Raw genomic sequence first — 14,712 nt, forward strand, 5'->3', positions numbered from 1 at the left:
CGCTATCGGTAAACAGACGGTACATAACACCTTTCATATTCCTGCCCTGTTTACCTTTCCACGTTTTTTCCAAGTGCATACAGGTAATAGCTTACAACGTCTCTCACATGCTCTTCCCCACTCTCTGCTTTACCGTAAATATTTGATCCTGCATTATCCACACACTCCCTACCACCCAAGACATCCAGGGGTCCACTAAAACATCCTTGTATCTGGTCCACTAAAACATCCTTGTATCTGACTCATATTTTCTCATAAGTATTTTTCCATACAACCTATCCCCGTCACTGGGTTTTAGTACCGAAAATCTAGTTCATAGTTCATATATCAGAATCATCATCATTTAATTTTCACCCCTATGTAGCAAGATTAGATACGACATATGCTGGGATTTTGGCGGGAAACTATGAATAGATCTTAAGGTATTTTGGCAAGATTCTAATATTTTTTGTAAAGGAAGCTGGCAACGATGTTAGGAAAACTCGTTAGTATGTGCAGTTAGTGTTAACATCTGCTGAGAACGACACGACACAGATTTTTGGGCTTCATAATTATTTTTAGTTACCCTTTGTCTACGCAGGAGTTAGTTTGGGTCTGATCTCTTTGTTAACTTGCCTTAGAGTGTGAAAGTCAAATATCAGGACACAACAAAATGAGTAAGCAACTTCGACCCTTTCGGTACAGTGGCGTTTTGCTTATTTTATTCCGGCTACCTCCACACGATTTTATTCACCTTAGGAGGAACGTTTATGGCTGAAAGGGATTAAGGAAAAAAAGAACTATTACAACTTCCGTCAGAACAACAGTTGAAATGCTCCAGTGTTTTCCATTCTGACCTACTTAAAATCAATACAGCAGACAATTTAAGCCACTTCAGATGCATCCACGCTTTTCACATCCATAACGACCATATCACCTTAATTCCACCCCATTTTGTTATGCTCGGGAAACCCTGATATTTTAAAGATAAGTTTTGGTCGGTTCTAGGCCATTCAGAACCCAACTATGCCCAGTCGAGCAAGCCTATGATAGTAAATCTGAGGCATAGGTCACTCCCCTTCCATTAGACCAATTCATGCCAACAAAGATGCATTCATGTCATGCCTAGAATATAGAAAGGTGTACGCCAAAAAATGAGCACCATCGGTGTAATGATTGGTTTTCGAGTAACGCATATGTTGACATATGCAACACATAAAGAAGAAATGAGTGGTAACCAAGTTTACATTCCGTGTCAACAAGTATGCATAAAAAAATGAACATTAAAGCAAACGGAATGAACGACATGAAAGATGCTGGAGAATAATTTCTCATCATATTTAGCCTGCTCACCTCGAGGACAGCATTCTTACTATCTCAAGACGATCACTTTATATTTTTAAGAGAGATTTTTGGAATGGGATAGGTTAGACACATCCTTCACTAACCTCCTCAGTATGAGAGATTTTCCTAAGTTGAATACAGTCGTTTGGAGGTGGTAAAAGTAAACTAGAATGATGGGTCATCGGTATGAAGATGTATACTAGCAAGCCTAACCGGAAGGAGGGGAGTTGGCCGCCCTCTAAACTCCAAGGTATATCAACCATCAACACCGTTACATCTCCTTTACCATCACCCTACACTCCACCATCATCCCCCACACAACCATTTCTACCATCCACCCTCTACCACCCATCACACCCTCCCTCTTCTACTAACCTCCACTGCAGCACCACCACCCACTGAATCACCCCCTCCATTTCACCACAACCCCACCCACCACACCACCATCCCTCCATTCCACCACCACACCACCCACCACCTCCACCTTCCACCTCCCTTGAAACGGGCTATATAGAAAGGCGGAAGGCAGTTTCTAAGCAGACCCCACCCAGAGCGGCGGTAAGAGGCGTTGAGGGGACACTGAGGGGACACGGCAGTGACGGGACATAGACGCTGAGGAGATGGACAGTGAAAAGACAGAGACATTTTGGGGTTGGACAGTGGGGGGAGATGGACAGTGAAAAGACAGAGACATTTTGGGGCTGGACAGTGGGGAGAGATGGACAGTGAAAAGACAGACATTTTGGGGTTGGACAGTGGGGAGAGATGGACAATGACTTGACTTGGACAGTAAAGAGACATGGACAAAGAGGAGAAATAGACAGTGAAAAGACTGGGAACGGACGTGGACAAATGGGGGGACAATAAATGAACTTCGACAGCTAACAGACCCTGACAATACAGACAAGCACAAAAATGGGGAATGGCAGTGGAGATATGAACAATGAGAAGATATGAGAAGTGATGAGATGTGGACAGTGAACAGACTTTGACAGAGTAGGGACATGGACGGTTAGAGTATGTGGACTGTGAGAGGACTTGGACAGTGAAAGGACTTTGAAAGTAAGAGGATATGGACAGCGAACAGACTTTGACGCTGAGACGACATGGACAGTAAATGGACTTGCACAATGACAGTACATTATGGGGACAGGGAGGGAAAGTGGACAGTGAACTGACTATGACAGTGATGGGATAGGGACAGTCAAAGGACGCAGGCGGTGAAGGGACACGGACAGTTATTTCCACTGTTAATCTCTATTAGTAGTTGTGGCCTCAGACCTACCTAGACGTGAAACCGGTGGAGTGCGGGCTGAAGGTACCCTTCGCCTCTAGTCCACCATCCCTCTTTCAGAGGATAGGAAAAGAGTTGAGGGAAGTTTGTACGACCGGGCAAAACCGGTCAGCGGAGCCAACACATGAAGGCATCCCTCTTTAGCACCCTTTTAAGCTAGTAATTCAACTTTGGGTACTGCATCTCTCATTACAGAAGGATATTATTTTCATACTTTTGCATTATGTTTAAAATTATAATACACACACAGAAATTCAGAAAAACCTCGGCATGTAGTTCCTTAATTTGACATGATAAGTACTGTCAGTGCTGACAGAAGTTACGTAAATTTGATCATCGCTGTATGATGATATTACTCGTAACGAAAGCGCAAAAGTTCATTTTAGACTTATGGAAGAATTATAGCCACACACTGAATTACATATATTGGAGAGATACAACACTTTTGGCTTTACTCGGACCTCCAAGTAGGCCTATGAAGAGGATCCAGGGTCGGGCCGAAACTGTTGTAAAAACAACAAAAATTCTAAATAATTTCACTGACGACAAACGTCACTCTCTACAATCAAAAAGTAAGGTTAAAGACTGATAATTAAAACCGATATAATCTGTCTGGAACACAATTTTTCCCGTGCCGCTGTGGGCATCAGCGCCAAAGTATGAAGGTTGGGTATGGTGGGGTTGTGTGTAGTGTGGTGGAGTGAGGGTGGGATGGGGAGGCCATGTGTGAGGGTCGTCGTTGTCTTAGCAAATCTCACCGACAGATCCATCGTGGGGCTCTCACACACACCACTAGTCACGTCCCTCTAGCGACCCCTACAACTGTCATTCTTGTTAGGCACCGGCTCTGTAATGCTGATGGGCAAAGAATCGACAGACGTAGCTTTGCCGGTGAAGACGTGGCTATGTTCTCCAGTCCTAATCGTTTCCTCATTTCACTTCCTAGTCTCCTGACGACTAAACATATAGACTAGACAGGTATATCACTTCCCCTTTTGTTTTTATAAACTATTTTTTATAGTTCCTTCGTTTTACATAATTGTCTCGCTTTTTCTAGAACTTTTATTATTATTACCATTATTATTATTATTATTATTATTATTATTATTATTCCCTTTGGCATAGTCGTCTCACATTTCCTCCACACACTTCATTCTTCCTCGACGACGATATACATAGACACCTCGTCCTCCTCCTCCTGCCCCCCCTTTTTTTAGATAATTATTTTTTTTCCCCGTCTGACATAATCGTCCTCGCAGGGCAACAACAGACATAAGCAGCGTGGATGAATCACAGTCAAAGGGCGCTTGTCTGGCCACATGCCCAAAGTCACCGTCGTTTTTACTATCTCGAAACCTTGAAAGTCGTGTTCATCCAATCCATACTGCCTGGGGTACTTACTCTAATTCTTTACTTAATTTTCTCTAACAGTCTATTGTAGCTAAAGGCTGAAGATTTTATTCAGCCGAGTGCCTTCATACGAGCCGAAGAGTCCTTGCACTGTACCGCCAGCATTAACCCTCTAAAGTCAGCTTACAAAAATTATTTTTTCAGTTCTTTCAACAGCTAAGTGGATTCATTCAGTTAATTAAGGGCATCTCGTAGTGAAGAGGTTAGAAACAATCTTCATTAACCAGTTCAGTACGATGACGTCTTTCATTATTTTGTGCTTGCCACCCCCGTGCCATGTTATTCAGTGAAGGGGTTAATACTTGAAAGCGTATACTGCATGGTGTGTATTATTCATGGAAGTATCTTTTTGTACTAGATAACAGCAGCAATAAATTTAGAAGGGGAACAAGAATAAAAAAAAAATTAATAAAACAACAAATGTTAAAATAGTGCCATGGGACGTACTGAATGAAATCGTCCACTCCCAGTCGCCTAACAACAAAATGAAAATGCCCCCGTTCTCAAAGCAAGTACAGTTTTCCGTAAACCAGCATTTGAACTTCAAAAAAGACAGCACTTGCTGACTTCCCTAGTTTTTTCATATGCCTTTCTTCTTTTTATCAATATCATAGAGAAGGGCGCTGATGTCCTAAGTTGAGCTAGGTTAGGTATTTATCCCACAATTTTCTTCGAGTTGCAAGCTCTCTTCTCTATCGAGTTCGACCAGGAACTCCAAGCCTATGAACCTATTTAACCCCTTCAATCCAATTAGGCATTTCATGTCCAATTCCTGGTACCTCCACACAATTCTATTCAACTTAGGATAGACTTGTTGGGTTGGAAAGCTTGGATATAGCCTCCATGACTTCTCTTTGGAAGGATTCTCCGAAATGGAATAAATCGCATGGCTGCATCAAGTAAAAAAATGCCAAAAGAAGTCACTTTATTGATGAGGTTAAACGACTGATATAATGGGAATACGAGTAAAACATTTTTCATTTTCCAATGCAAAACTACAACAATGCCTAAATACATCCTTACATTGAGCAGGTAACCCACCTTCCCTACCCTGTGTGATGGAATAATCATGAATGAAATCACCCAACGATAGTAGGAAAAAATCGAAAACGACACCGTACTGAAAGGAGGTTTTTAATATACATATTCCCACGAACTGTACTGAATGAAATTGTCCGCCAGTAGTAACAACACAAAATATTATGCCACTGTAATGAAATGAACCATAATTTTTCTCCATCCAGTGTGCAAGAACAACAATAAGAACCTAGTGCCAGTTCAGAGCCGGATTATCAACTCAAGTTGTGTATGTTGGGCGGCCCGCGATCACTGACGCGGACCCAGTGAGCAAGCCATTTACATTCCACGCCCTGCTTGATGGCACGAAATATCCCTATGCTGTACCAGGACCCCTTCTTCCGAGATGTGTGGGACCGCGACCCCTTCCCAGAGAGGCGGTCTCACGCCTTCGACAGACCCTCCAAGATTTTTGATCAGGTAAATTATAGCATACTGCCTTTAACCTGACTTTTCCATCTTGTGCGTGAAGTTCTAATATAACAGATTAATACTAGAATATGATCCCAGTCATGAAGTACTGCTACTGAATGAACGTATAGCCAGTGAGCTGTACGTGACATAGGCTACAAAAGGACGGAAATATGGGTCACTTCAAAGTGTAAGAACTATAGTTATATACTGAACCAATGTACATTGATACTAAGCCTAACCCTCTCATTCCGTATATATTCTTCCCTTTTTCCTTGCCACTATCAGACAATTTCATTCATTTTTGGAGACAGTTTGAGAGCTGTCAAGTTAAAATAACACCTCCATTAACCCCTTCATTGCACGTTCCGTAAGTTAAATAAAATCATCTGGTAGTTGAATGAATAATTTGTTTAAAAATCGGACTGCTGGGGGGAATATAAATAGGATACAAAGGAACACAAAGAAAAAAAAGGTGCTAGAACGACTTCTAAGCTGACGAGAGTACGGTCCCTGGAAGCATTCGTACTGGATTTTACAGTTTTTACAATGCATAAGTTTCATTAAAATTGAATTTTTGTCGATTTTTTTTTTATTGTCCCGTTATTTTTCATTTCATTTTGGTTGTGAAATACCTGGTAGCTTTACTGAACTATTACACAAGTATAAACAAGATGTCTTACATACACCCCAAGCAAAAGAGACTCGTATATGAATATGCGCCAGGTACCGTATCCAAAAACAACAATATCGTGAATAAAATTAGATTAATATTAGTTTATTATTATTATCATCATTATTATTATTATTATTGTTCGTGATGTGTTCTGACAGTTTATTTTTACACGTGATGACCAGGCTTCACTTCAGACAGAAATCTGGCAGCAGTCTTTAATTGGACATTTCGGCTATTTGTGTACACGCGCTAAAATACTAGTGAAGGACACGAACAACTGAAAGATGATGATAGTTATCAGACTGTAGGACATTGGGTATCTCAACTTCTTCCACCCTGACAAATACCTGCTCAACGTAATGTTAAAATTGTAGGTATTCATTACTGGAAATAAGTAACAGAATGGTGCAGGAACTTATACTGCAAATGAGTGTGCAACAGGATGATGTAACAGTGATGTGTTGACCGTGTGCATGGTGTGTGCAGCATTTCGGGTCTGTGTTACCTGAGGAGGACGCCTTCGCCCCGACATCTTCCCTGTACAGCCGCTGCCGCCGTCCGCCGAAGGAGCGCTCAGGGGTGTCGACCTTAGTCCCTCAGCACGACAAATTCGTAGTAAGTCCTAACTCATATCTTACCATGACTGTCTACCAAGCTCTCTCACTGTCTCTCTTCACCTAGTTCTCTCTCCGTCTTTCTCCATCTAGCCTTTTCATGCACGGACTCCAGGCGAGTCATTAAATACCATCCTGTACAACGCACCATGATGCACATCGTGTCAAACAATGGAGGACACAAGTTTCCCGCCGATGTGTGTCATATGTTGATATGTTTTTTCACCCGACTCGCGTCATGTTGCAGTTTACAGGTTAAATAATCTAATGACTCAAACCACCTGCGCATAACAGGGCTTGCTTTCTCCGTCTTTCTCCACCCAGCTCTCTCCCTTTCTTTCTCAACATAGCTCTCCCTCCCTCCCTCTCTCTGACCTGCCTTGTTCGTCCCTCACTTCTGTTGTACCTATTAGCATAATTCTAATACTTTACTGTTTTTAAATATTATATTACTCTTCTTTCCCTTTCAGCTAGCTTTGCATTAAAAGCCAGATGGTTTTCTGTAGCCAGGAAAACAATTCCAACGCTGAGTGTTAACCATATAACCACCCGTACGTGTTCCCTAAGTATCAACAAGTGGGTTGGCGGAGGGTTAGTGCCCCTCCCGTAAAGCAATTATCTCAAAGACAATGACCACCCCTTACGGGATCATGGCGTCTGGCCATAGATAGATAGATAAATTCAAATCTGATGCTGACTGATTATGGCATGTGACCTGTTGGCTGATGTAAAGTGTATTTATTGTGACCTGGTGAACCATGATCACCTAGAAAATCAATATGACCTGGTGGAAGTTTGTGATGATATCCACGACCACATTTTACGTAGGTGCAAAATCCAATTTGCTATTATTTCTTTTGGGCGCTACTATACCACTTCATTTGGGTGGCACTATACCACTTCTTCATTTGGGTGCCAACATATCGTTACTTCCGCAACATTTTACCCTTCTTTTTGTCGCTATTGTATGACATGACCTGACCTAACCTAACCTAACCTGCACACTTCAACCCAGAATGGATATGTAAACAAACTGCCTATACAATGTGAATGTACTCTATATTTTTATTTGACTTTTTTTTTTTTTTACATTTTATGCATTCTACTGTACTTGGCATGTACAATAAATTGCTAAAAATCGTTTCTTTGCAGTTTGTGTTGGTAAACAATTATTCAAAATTATTATGACCCGTTCTGGTAGATTATAGGTAAGGCTTTATGATAATCTAGTTCAATTCAGCGCCAGTACTCTGCTTTAACTCAGCGCCCGAATGAAGTTTAACGTGGCGCCCAGCTGAATTTTTTTTCCTCTGTCAAATGCTATGTCAGTGCGTCCAAATGAAATGTGCCGGATATCCACCCTTGCTGACTGGTGTGGCATTCCCTGGTGTGAATATACCAGGAGTGCCTTATACTTGGTGATATTAACCAGTGTAACCCTATAGGCCTACTAGCCTATACCTGGTATAAACGTACAATTCATCTGGTATGGATATACTTGGTGCGAATATACCTAACATGGCCCTATACCTGGTGTGAATATACCTAACATGACCCTACACCTGGTGTGAACATACTAACATGACCCTGTACCTGGTGTGAACATACCTAACATGACCCCATACCTGGTGTGACTATACCTATATGACCCTACATCTGGTGTGAATATACCTAAATTGATCCTATACCTGGTGTGAATATACCTAACAAGATCCTATACCTGGTGTGAATATAGCCTACCCAATGTGATGGTATACGTGGTATGTACAGATGGCGCTGGACGTGCAACAGTTCAAGCCTGACGAGCTGAAGGTGCGTGTGGTGGAGGGCGCAGTGGAAGTGGAGGGCAAACACGAAGCCAGGCAGGATGAGCACGGATCCATCACTAGGCACTTCCTTAGGTAAAACTCTTCCCTCATCACACAACAGTACTTCACACCACACCACGCACCATACTACATCACACCACACTTTATCAGAAGTTCAGAACACACCACATCACACTACTGAACGCATCACATTGTAGCTGGTTTACCCTCTGCTGATGAAAACTATTTCCTTCCCATACAGAATGCTGAGCTGTTATAGGAAGTGGGTAGTTAAAGATGTCGCTAGCTATGAGGAAGTTTTAAGGAAATTACCGGTATGTGTAGATGTAGCATTATCTTACTCGGGTATTAAACAGCAGGTAATTGGCCAAAACGGGACGCAGATCTGTCAAGTGCGATCAGAGTTTACATAGTACCACACCACATCACACCATATTATTATGCTATATACTACATCACTCCAAGTCACACCACAATACACCATATCATACCATAGTTTACAACACACCACACCGTATAGGTCACCATATCACATTACACAAGTCTACATATCATTACATTGTCGCACCAAAACAGCACACCACAACAGAGACAGCATATCACACCACACTGTGCCCAGTGGCGTAGCCAGACAGATGACCAGGGTGGCCGTAGCCACACTTGAAATATGCCTAGTCTGTGGTCACCTCAGTTTTTTGGAGGAATACCTCAAGATCCTCCCTGAACTGTTCTCCTTGGGCCATCCCCTAAGAGGGCTTGGCCACCCCGTGGCCACCCCACTTTTAATATTCTAGCTACGCCCCTGCACTACACCATAACACAGAACGTCACATTACGCCACACCACACCACAGCACAGTACATCACACCATACATACACATACATGTGCTGTAAATAGAGCGTACACATTCTCTCTCTCTCTCTCTCTCTCAATTAAAACATATTACCGTATAATTTATCCTTACTGCCACTCCCATTGAAAATCAAACAACAGTCCATTAGTCTAATTCATATCAAGTATACTCTATGCATTCTTGAAGCGGTTCCTACGTTCCTCGCTGGTCACAAAGAAAATATTTTAATCATGTGATCTTGACATACCGTACAAATACACAACACAACATTCCATGCGTTATTGATACCTTCACTATGATGACAGGGAGATTTTATTTAACTGAGGAGGACTGCGTTATAGAGTGATTAATGAACATTCTTCCCAACAACAGAATAAAGTCGTCTGAAGATGATTCGAATAAAAAAAAAGTCCTAATACCAAAATTATTAAATTAATTTACAAATATTATTCTGGTAAATGCTTGAAGTATACGTTTTTAAAAGTTCATTATACGCTCGGGAGGTAGACAAGGTAGGACGGAGGAAGGAACTCAACATTTCGAGTCTATACAGAGTACACCAAAAACAGATACCACAGGTGGTCGAAACTTTTTGTACAGCGTAGATGATGAGTGATGAAAACCGAATTCCTCCAGTCAGGCAAAACAACACCGAATCTTTAAATTCCTTTTCGTTCTTTTCACCTGAAAAGTAAACTACCGGTACGGTAGTTATGCGTGTCTTAGCTCTGTTTACCGAAGATAACCAAGCCAACCATTTTCTCTTCCTTAATTCATTATCATCCACACAGTAGGATCATCATCATCATCATCTTTCCCACTAAAATAAACTCCACTTTACTTCTAGGAAGTACACACTGCCTGAAGACGTGATGATTGAGATGGTGGCCTCCTCACTCTCCCCTGATGGCGTCTTGACTATTGAGGCACCGAAAAAGGTTAGTACACACAGTTAAAAATTTCGGCTTATTATTTGTCGACTGTACAGAGCATTATGACTTTATAGTATGAACAGGAATCTTTATCACTTTTCTGTGACTTCTGACTCTTGATTTTCGACGAATGAATATACTACTGATATTTCCATCCAATTTTGCAAAAGAACCGAGCGACAACCAACAGTACGATGACAAAATGTTAAACTCAGAACATGCAGACGTATAACTTTTTAACATTATCCTCTATAACATGTATAACTAGTTCGCCAAGTATCTGGTTCTACAAACTTTCTTGAGCTTTTGTATAAGACTCCTTGTTTATACTTTTGTCTTCATTTATGCAGTTACCATATAGATCACCATCAAACCAGAGTAAATACCGGTGCAAAAACACATAAAACAAAACACTTCCTGATAGCTGTACAGTATACTGTTGTGGATGCTAGCTGATTGTGCCGTGAACACTGTTAAAGATCCTTTACAAATACGAACCTTGATGACCTAGGGAAGAATCTAAACTCTCATCTCTACTTGGAAGACACCCAAAGGCCACGGACGTCACAACTTTGTTTTAATGTTTTCCTTTTAAAAGTTTCCACATACTTTATCGTATTTTTTGGTGTTATATGTAACCATTACGATAACTTTCGTTCTACCAAAAGCATCTTAAAGCTACTTGATGTTCATAAGGTGGCATATAATTTTAAACGTGTGTTCGGTCTAGAATCCCTGCTAATCCCTCCATGTATAATCACCAAAATTTACATTTCGCGGTATGTATTTTGGAGTACAGATATAACTTCTAGCCCGTTTACATCCCATCAGGGTTCAGACCAAGCTTAGGGGATTTCGTAAAATCTTATCCTTAGCTATGTATAATGCACATTGCATCTTGGCAACAGTTAGTATATTATAATTGATGCAGTGTATGTTGATGTTTACGACATGTAAATAGCACGTAAAAAAATATTAGAGTGTAATATGCAAAAGAAATCGCTAAAGGAAAAGTGATAAGATGTGTCCTGTGCCAATGAGAACAAACCTGAGTGCCGCTGAAAATATACCTTGACTAATGGCATCGGCCCTTGTCTTACCCCCAGCCTGTAGAACCACCAAAGCCTTCCCAGCGAGACGTCCCGATTCACAAGGTGGATCAGAAATAGAGCTGGCAAGTCGCTTCAGCACCATGACTCACAAACAGCACAACTTACCTACACAGTGACTACAAACCTGCTTATCACGTCCGTACGCCATGACTCCCCTACGCCATGACACCTGTAGGTAATGACCACTATACGGTCCACTTTAATTTTACCTGACATCTCTCGACCTTCAATGCTGAGCTGTGGCATGAGATTTACACATGAATATGATACTAGACACAAAGAAGTGTTATGGAAAGATGTAGAGCCGTAGTAATATCTAATTCTGCCACTAAGCTACGGGAAAATAAGCTGCAAAACAGTGAATGTCTCGGCTAAGTTAAGGTGCACGAACTATAAATAGCATGGCCTGTACTGTACACCACGACAACTAAAGAGCATGACTTTGATACGCAGCGACTAAACCAACTGCATTACTGTCTGTATCGTCATGACATCTGAACTGTACGCAGTGACCAATAAACAGCATGACCTGTAAACTACGACAACTAAAGGGCTTGTCAGCACGACTTAGGTACCGTACGCAGCGACTACACTAACCGCATTATTACGTCCATACGCCATGACATCTATATGTTATGACATCTGTACATAATGACCACGCAATATGACTAGTACACAGTTAAGGAAGCTCCCTACCACATTTTCCTCATCACTTTATTTTTGCAAGTAGCTCCGTAATAATCCCTTGTGTTTTTTTTTTCTTTTTTTTTTTTTTTTTTTGCCTAAGTGGCTCCGTAATAATCCCTTCTGTTTTTTTTTTTCTATTTTTTTGCCTTCTATATTGATGTTTAAATGATCAAAACAACATACAAGACAGCAGTAAAGTGAAGTACAGAAAATAAATCACTAAGGAAAAGGTAACAGGGAGAGTCCTTTACCAAGAATCCAAAACATTCTGCCAGCCCAACCAGCGAGGGGCGGGCAAAATGCGGCCACAGGCTGCTTAAATTCCATCTGACCTCTGGAATATGAAAAATGCATTGTTTCTTTGTTACACAGATATTGATTTTTTTATTTTTCGTATTATGTAATGGCTCATGCACTTGCTGCCTCACCACGTTTAAATATTTTGTCCAGAACACAAGTCCTGCCTGGCATAAAGTTCGACCTTTCTGCACAGGACTGAGCACCCCTGAACTACAGCCTACTAAGCAGCATGACCTACCTAAGCGTGACCATTAAACAGCATGACTACTGTACACGATGACCACTTACACTAGCACCACTCCAGTACGCCAAAAATACGAGTAAATTAACAGCACGACTGTTTGTGACGGTAATTTCAGATCAGCCCGACTTAAGTACAGCATAAAACGAATCATCTTCTGACCTTTGAACATTATAATGCCTATACTTTAAGACTTCTGAATAAACAAGACTTCAGTGATCAGTTTACACTTAAGTCATCATCATCATCATCATCATCATCATCATCATCACCCTGACCCTCTTTTACGAATTATATGATGGATGGAAAACCTCTGAATTATACAAATGACATGACTTCAGTACATCATGATTCTAAAAGACGAATTCTGCACACAGTGCTTTTTAGATGACATGACCTTAGAACACCGTGACTTCTGAATGACATGACCTCTGAACACCGTGACTTCTGAATGACATGACCTCTGAACACCGTGATTTCTGAATGATATGACCTCAGAACACTGTGACCTCTGAATGACGTGCCCTCAGAACACCGTGACTTCTGAATGACAAGACCTCTGCACCAGGCTTCTGAGTGATAGGATTTCTGCAAACCATGACTTCTGACCTCTGCATACCATGATTTCTGAATTACATGACTTCTGGCGTCTGTACACCAAAATTTTTGAGTGGCATGACTCCTGTAGATAATAATTTAAGTGACATGACTTCTATACACCATAATTTCTGAATGGCATGACTCTTGTATTTCATGGTTTCTGAATGACATGCCTTTTGTACAGTGTAATTGAGCGTTATCTCTTTCAAAACAGTATCTGAATAATATGACATCTGTATACCATAATTCCTGAATGACATGATTTCTGTACATAGTAATTTCTGAGTGCCATGACTTCCATACACAGTAATTTCTGAATTACATAACTTCTGTGTGCCATAATTTCTGAACGGCATGACTTCTGTGCATTGTAATTTCTGAGTGACATGACTTCTTTACATCATGATTTGAGCGACATGACTTCTTTACATCCTGATTTCTGAATGACATGACTACTTTACACCATGATATCTCAGTGATATGACTTCTGTACACAATGATTTCTGAGTGACATGACTTCTTTACACCATGACTTCTGAATGATGACCGGTACACCATGGTCTCTGAATGACATGACTTCGGTACACCATGATTTCTGAATGACATGACTTTGGTACACCATGTTTTCTGAATGATAACTTCTGTACACCATGATTTCTAAATGACATTACTTTTGTACACCATGACTTCTGAATGACAACTTCAGTACATCATGATTTCTAAATAACATGACATCTGTACACCATGACTTCTGAATGACACGACTTTTGTACATTAACATGACTTCTGACTTTTGGACACCATGACTTCCAAATGACATGACTTATAAGTGACATAACTCTATATACCATGACTTCTGAATGGCACTGTTTGTTGACACCGTGACGTCTAAATTACAAGACCTTTTTATACCATGACTACCTTGTGAATGAAATGACTTCTGTACAGTATGATTTCTGACTGACCATGGCTTCTGTACATTATGATTTCTGGATTACAGCATATAGCTTCCATATTCCATGATTTCTAAATGACATCACTTATGAATGAAATAACAACTGTACATCGGGTGTTCTGAACGACATGACTTCTGCAAATAACGATACGTAAATTATATGACTTCTATACACAATGATATCCGAACTTCATGGCTTCTGAACACTTTTACTGTACTTTGGATGACATGACTTCTAAACACCCATTACTTCTAAATGACATGACTTCTGCACATCATGACTATGGAATGAGAGCTTCTGTACACCAAAATTTGAGTGACATAACTTGTAAACAATAATTTCTAAGCTACAAGATTTCTTAAATCTGTACAACTTGGTTCTGAATTACGTGACTAC

At 40.8% G+C, this 14,712-nt stretch overlaps 2 protein-coding genes across 5 annotated transcripts in view; one reads left to right on the plus strand and one right to left on the minus strand.

Annotated features, from left to right (window-relative positions):
• The window catches only part of LOC145412847 (protein O-mannosyl-transferase F38B6.6-like), a 50,017-nt gene extending 48,444 nt beyond the window's left edge, over positions 1 to 1,573 (minus strand). The window contains exon 1 of the mRNA XM_080282646.1: positions 1,537 to 1,573. The gene's annotated coding sequence lies outside the window, so the exon portion shown is untranslated. The remainder of the gene's footprint in view (positions 1 to 1,536) is intronic.
• A 296-nt stretch (positions 1,574 to 1,869) lies between these two features.
• LOC145412783 (alpha-crystallin B chain-like) overlaps positions 1,870 to 14,712 on the plus strand; it is a 101,856-nt gene continuing 89,013 nt past the window's right edge. Inside the window, exons 1-6 of one of the 4 annotated variants that reach the window (XM_080282563.1) lie at positions 1,870 to 1,881; positions 5,272 to 5,524; positions 6,678 to 6,806; positions 8,576 to 8,706; positions 10,336 to 10,426; positions 11,527 to 12,332. In XM_080282563.1, coding sequence (XP_080138689.1) covers positions 5,405 to 5,524; positions 6,678 to 6,806; positions 8,576 to 8,706; positions 10,336 to 10,426; positions 11,527 to 11,589 — 534 coding nt within the window. In that variant the 5' untranslated portion in view covers positions 1,870 to 1,881; positions 5,272 to 5,404 and the 3' untranslated portion in view covers positions 11,590 to 12,332. Of the gene's footprint in view, positions 1,882 to 3,298; positions 3,596 to 5,271; positions 5,525 to 6,677; positions 6,807 to 8,575; positions 8,707 to 10,335; positions 10,427 to 11,526; positions 12,333 to 14,712 lie in introns of those variants that run through there. The other 3 variants (XR_013899643.1, XM_080282562.1, XR_013899644.1) reach the window with 3 other exon arrangements.

This window comes from Coenobita brevimanus, chromosome 94 (genome assembly GCF_032717465.1).
Source record: "Coenobita brevimanus isolate Jiangsu-jjx chromosome 94, ASM3271746v2, whole genome shotgun sequence".
Classification (NCBI taxonomy): Eukaryota; Metazoa; Arthropoda; class Malacostraca; order Decapoda; family Coenobitidae; genus Coenobita; species Coenobita brevimanus.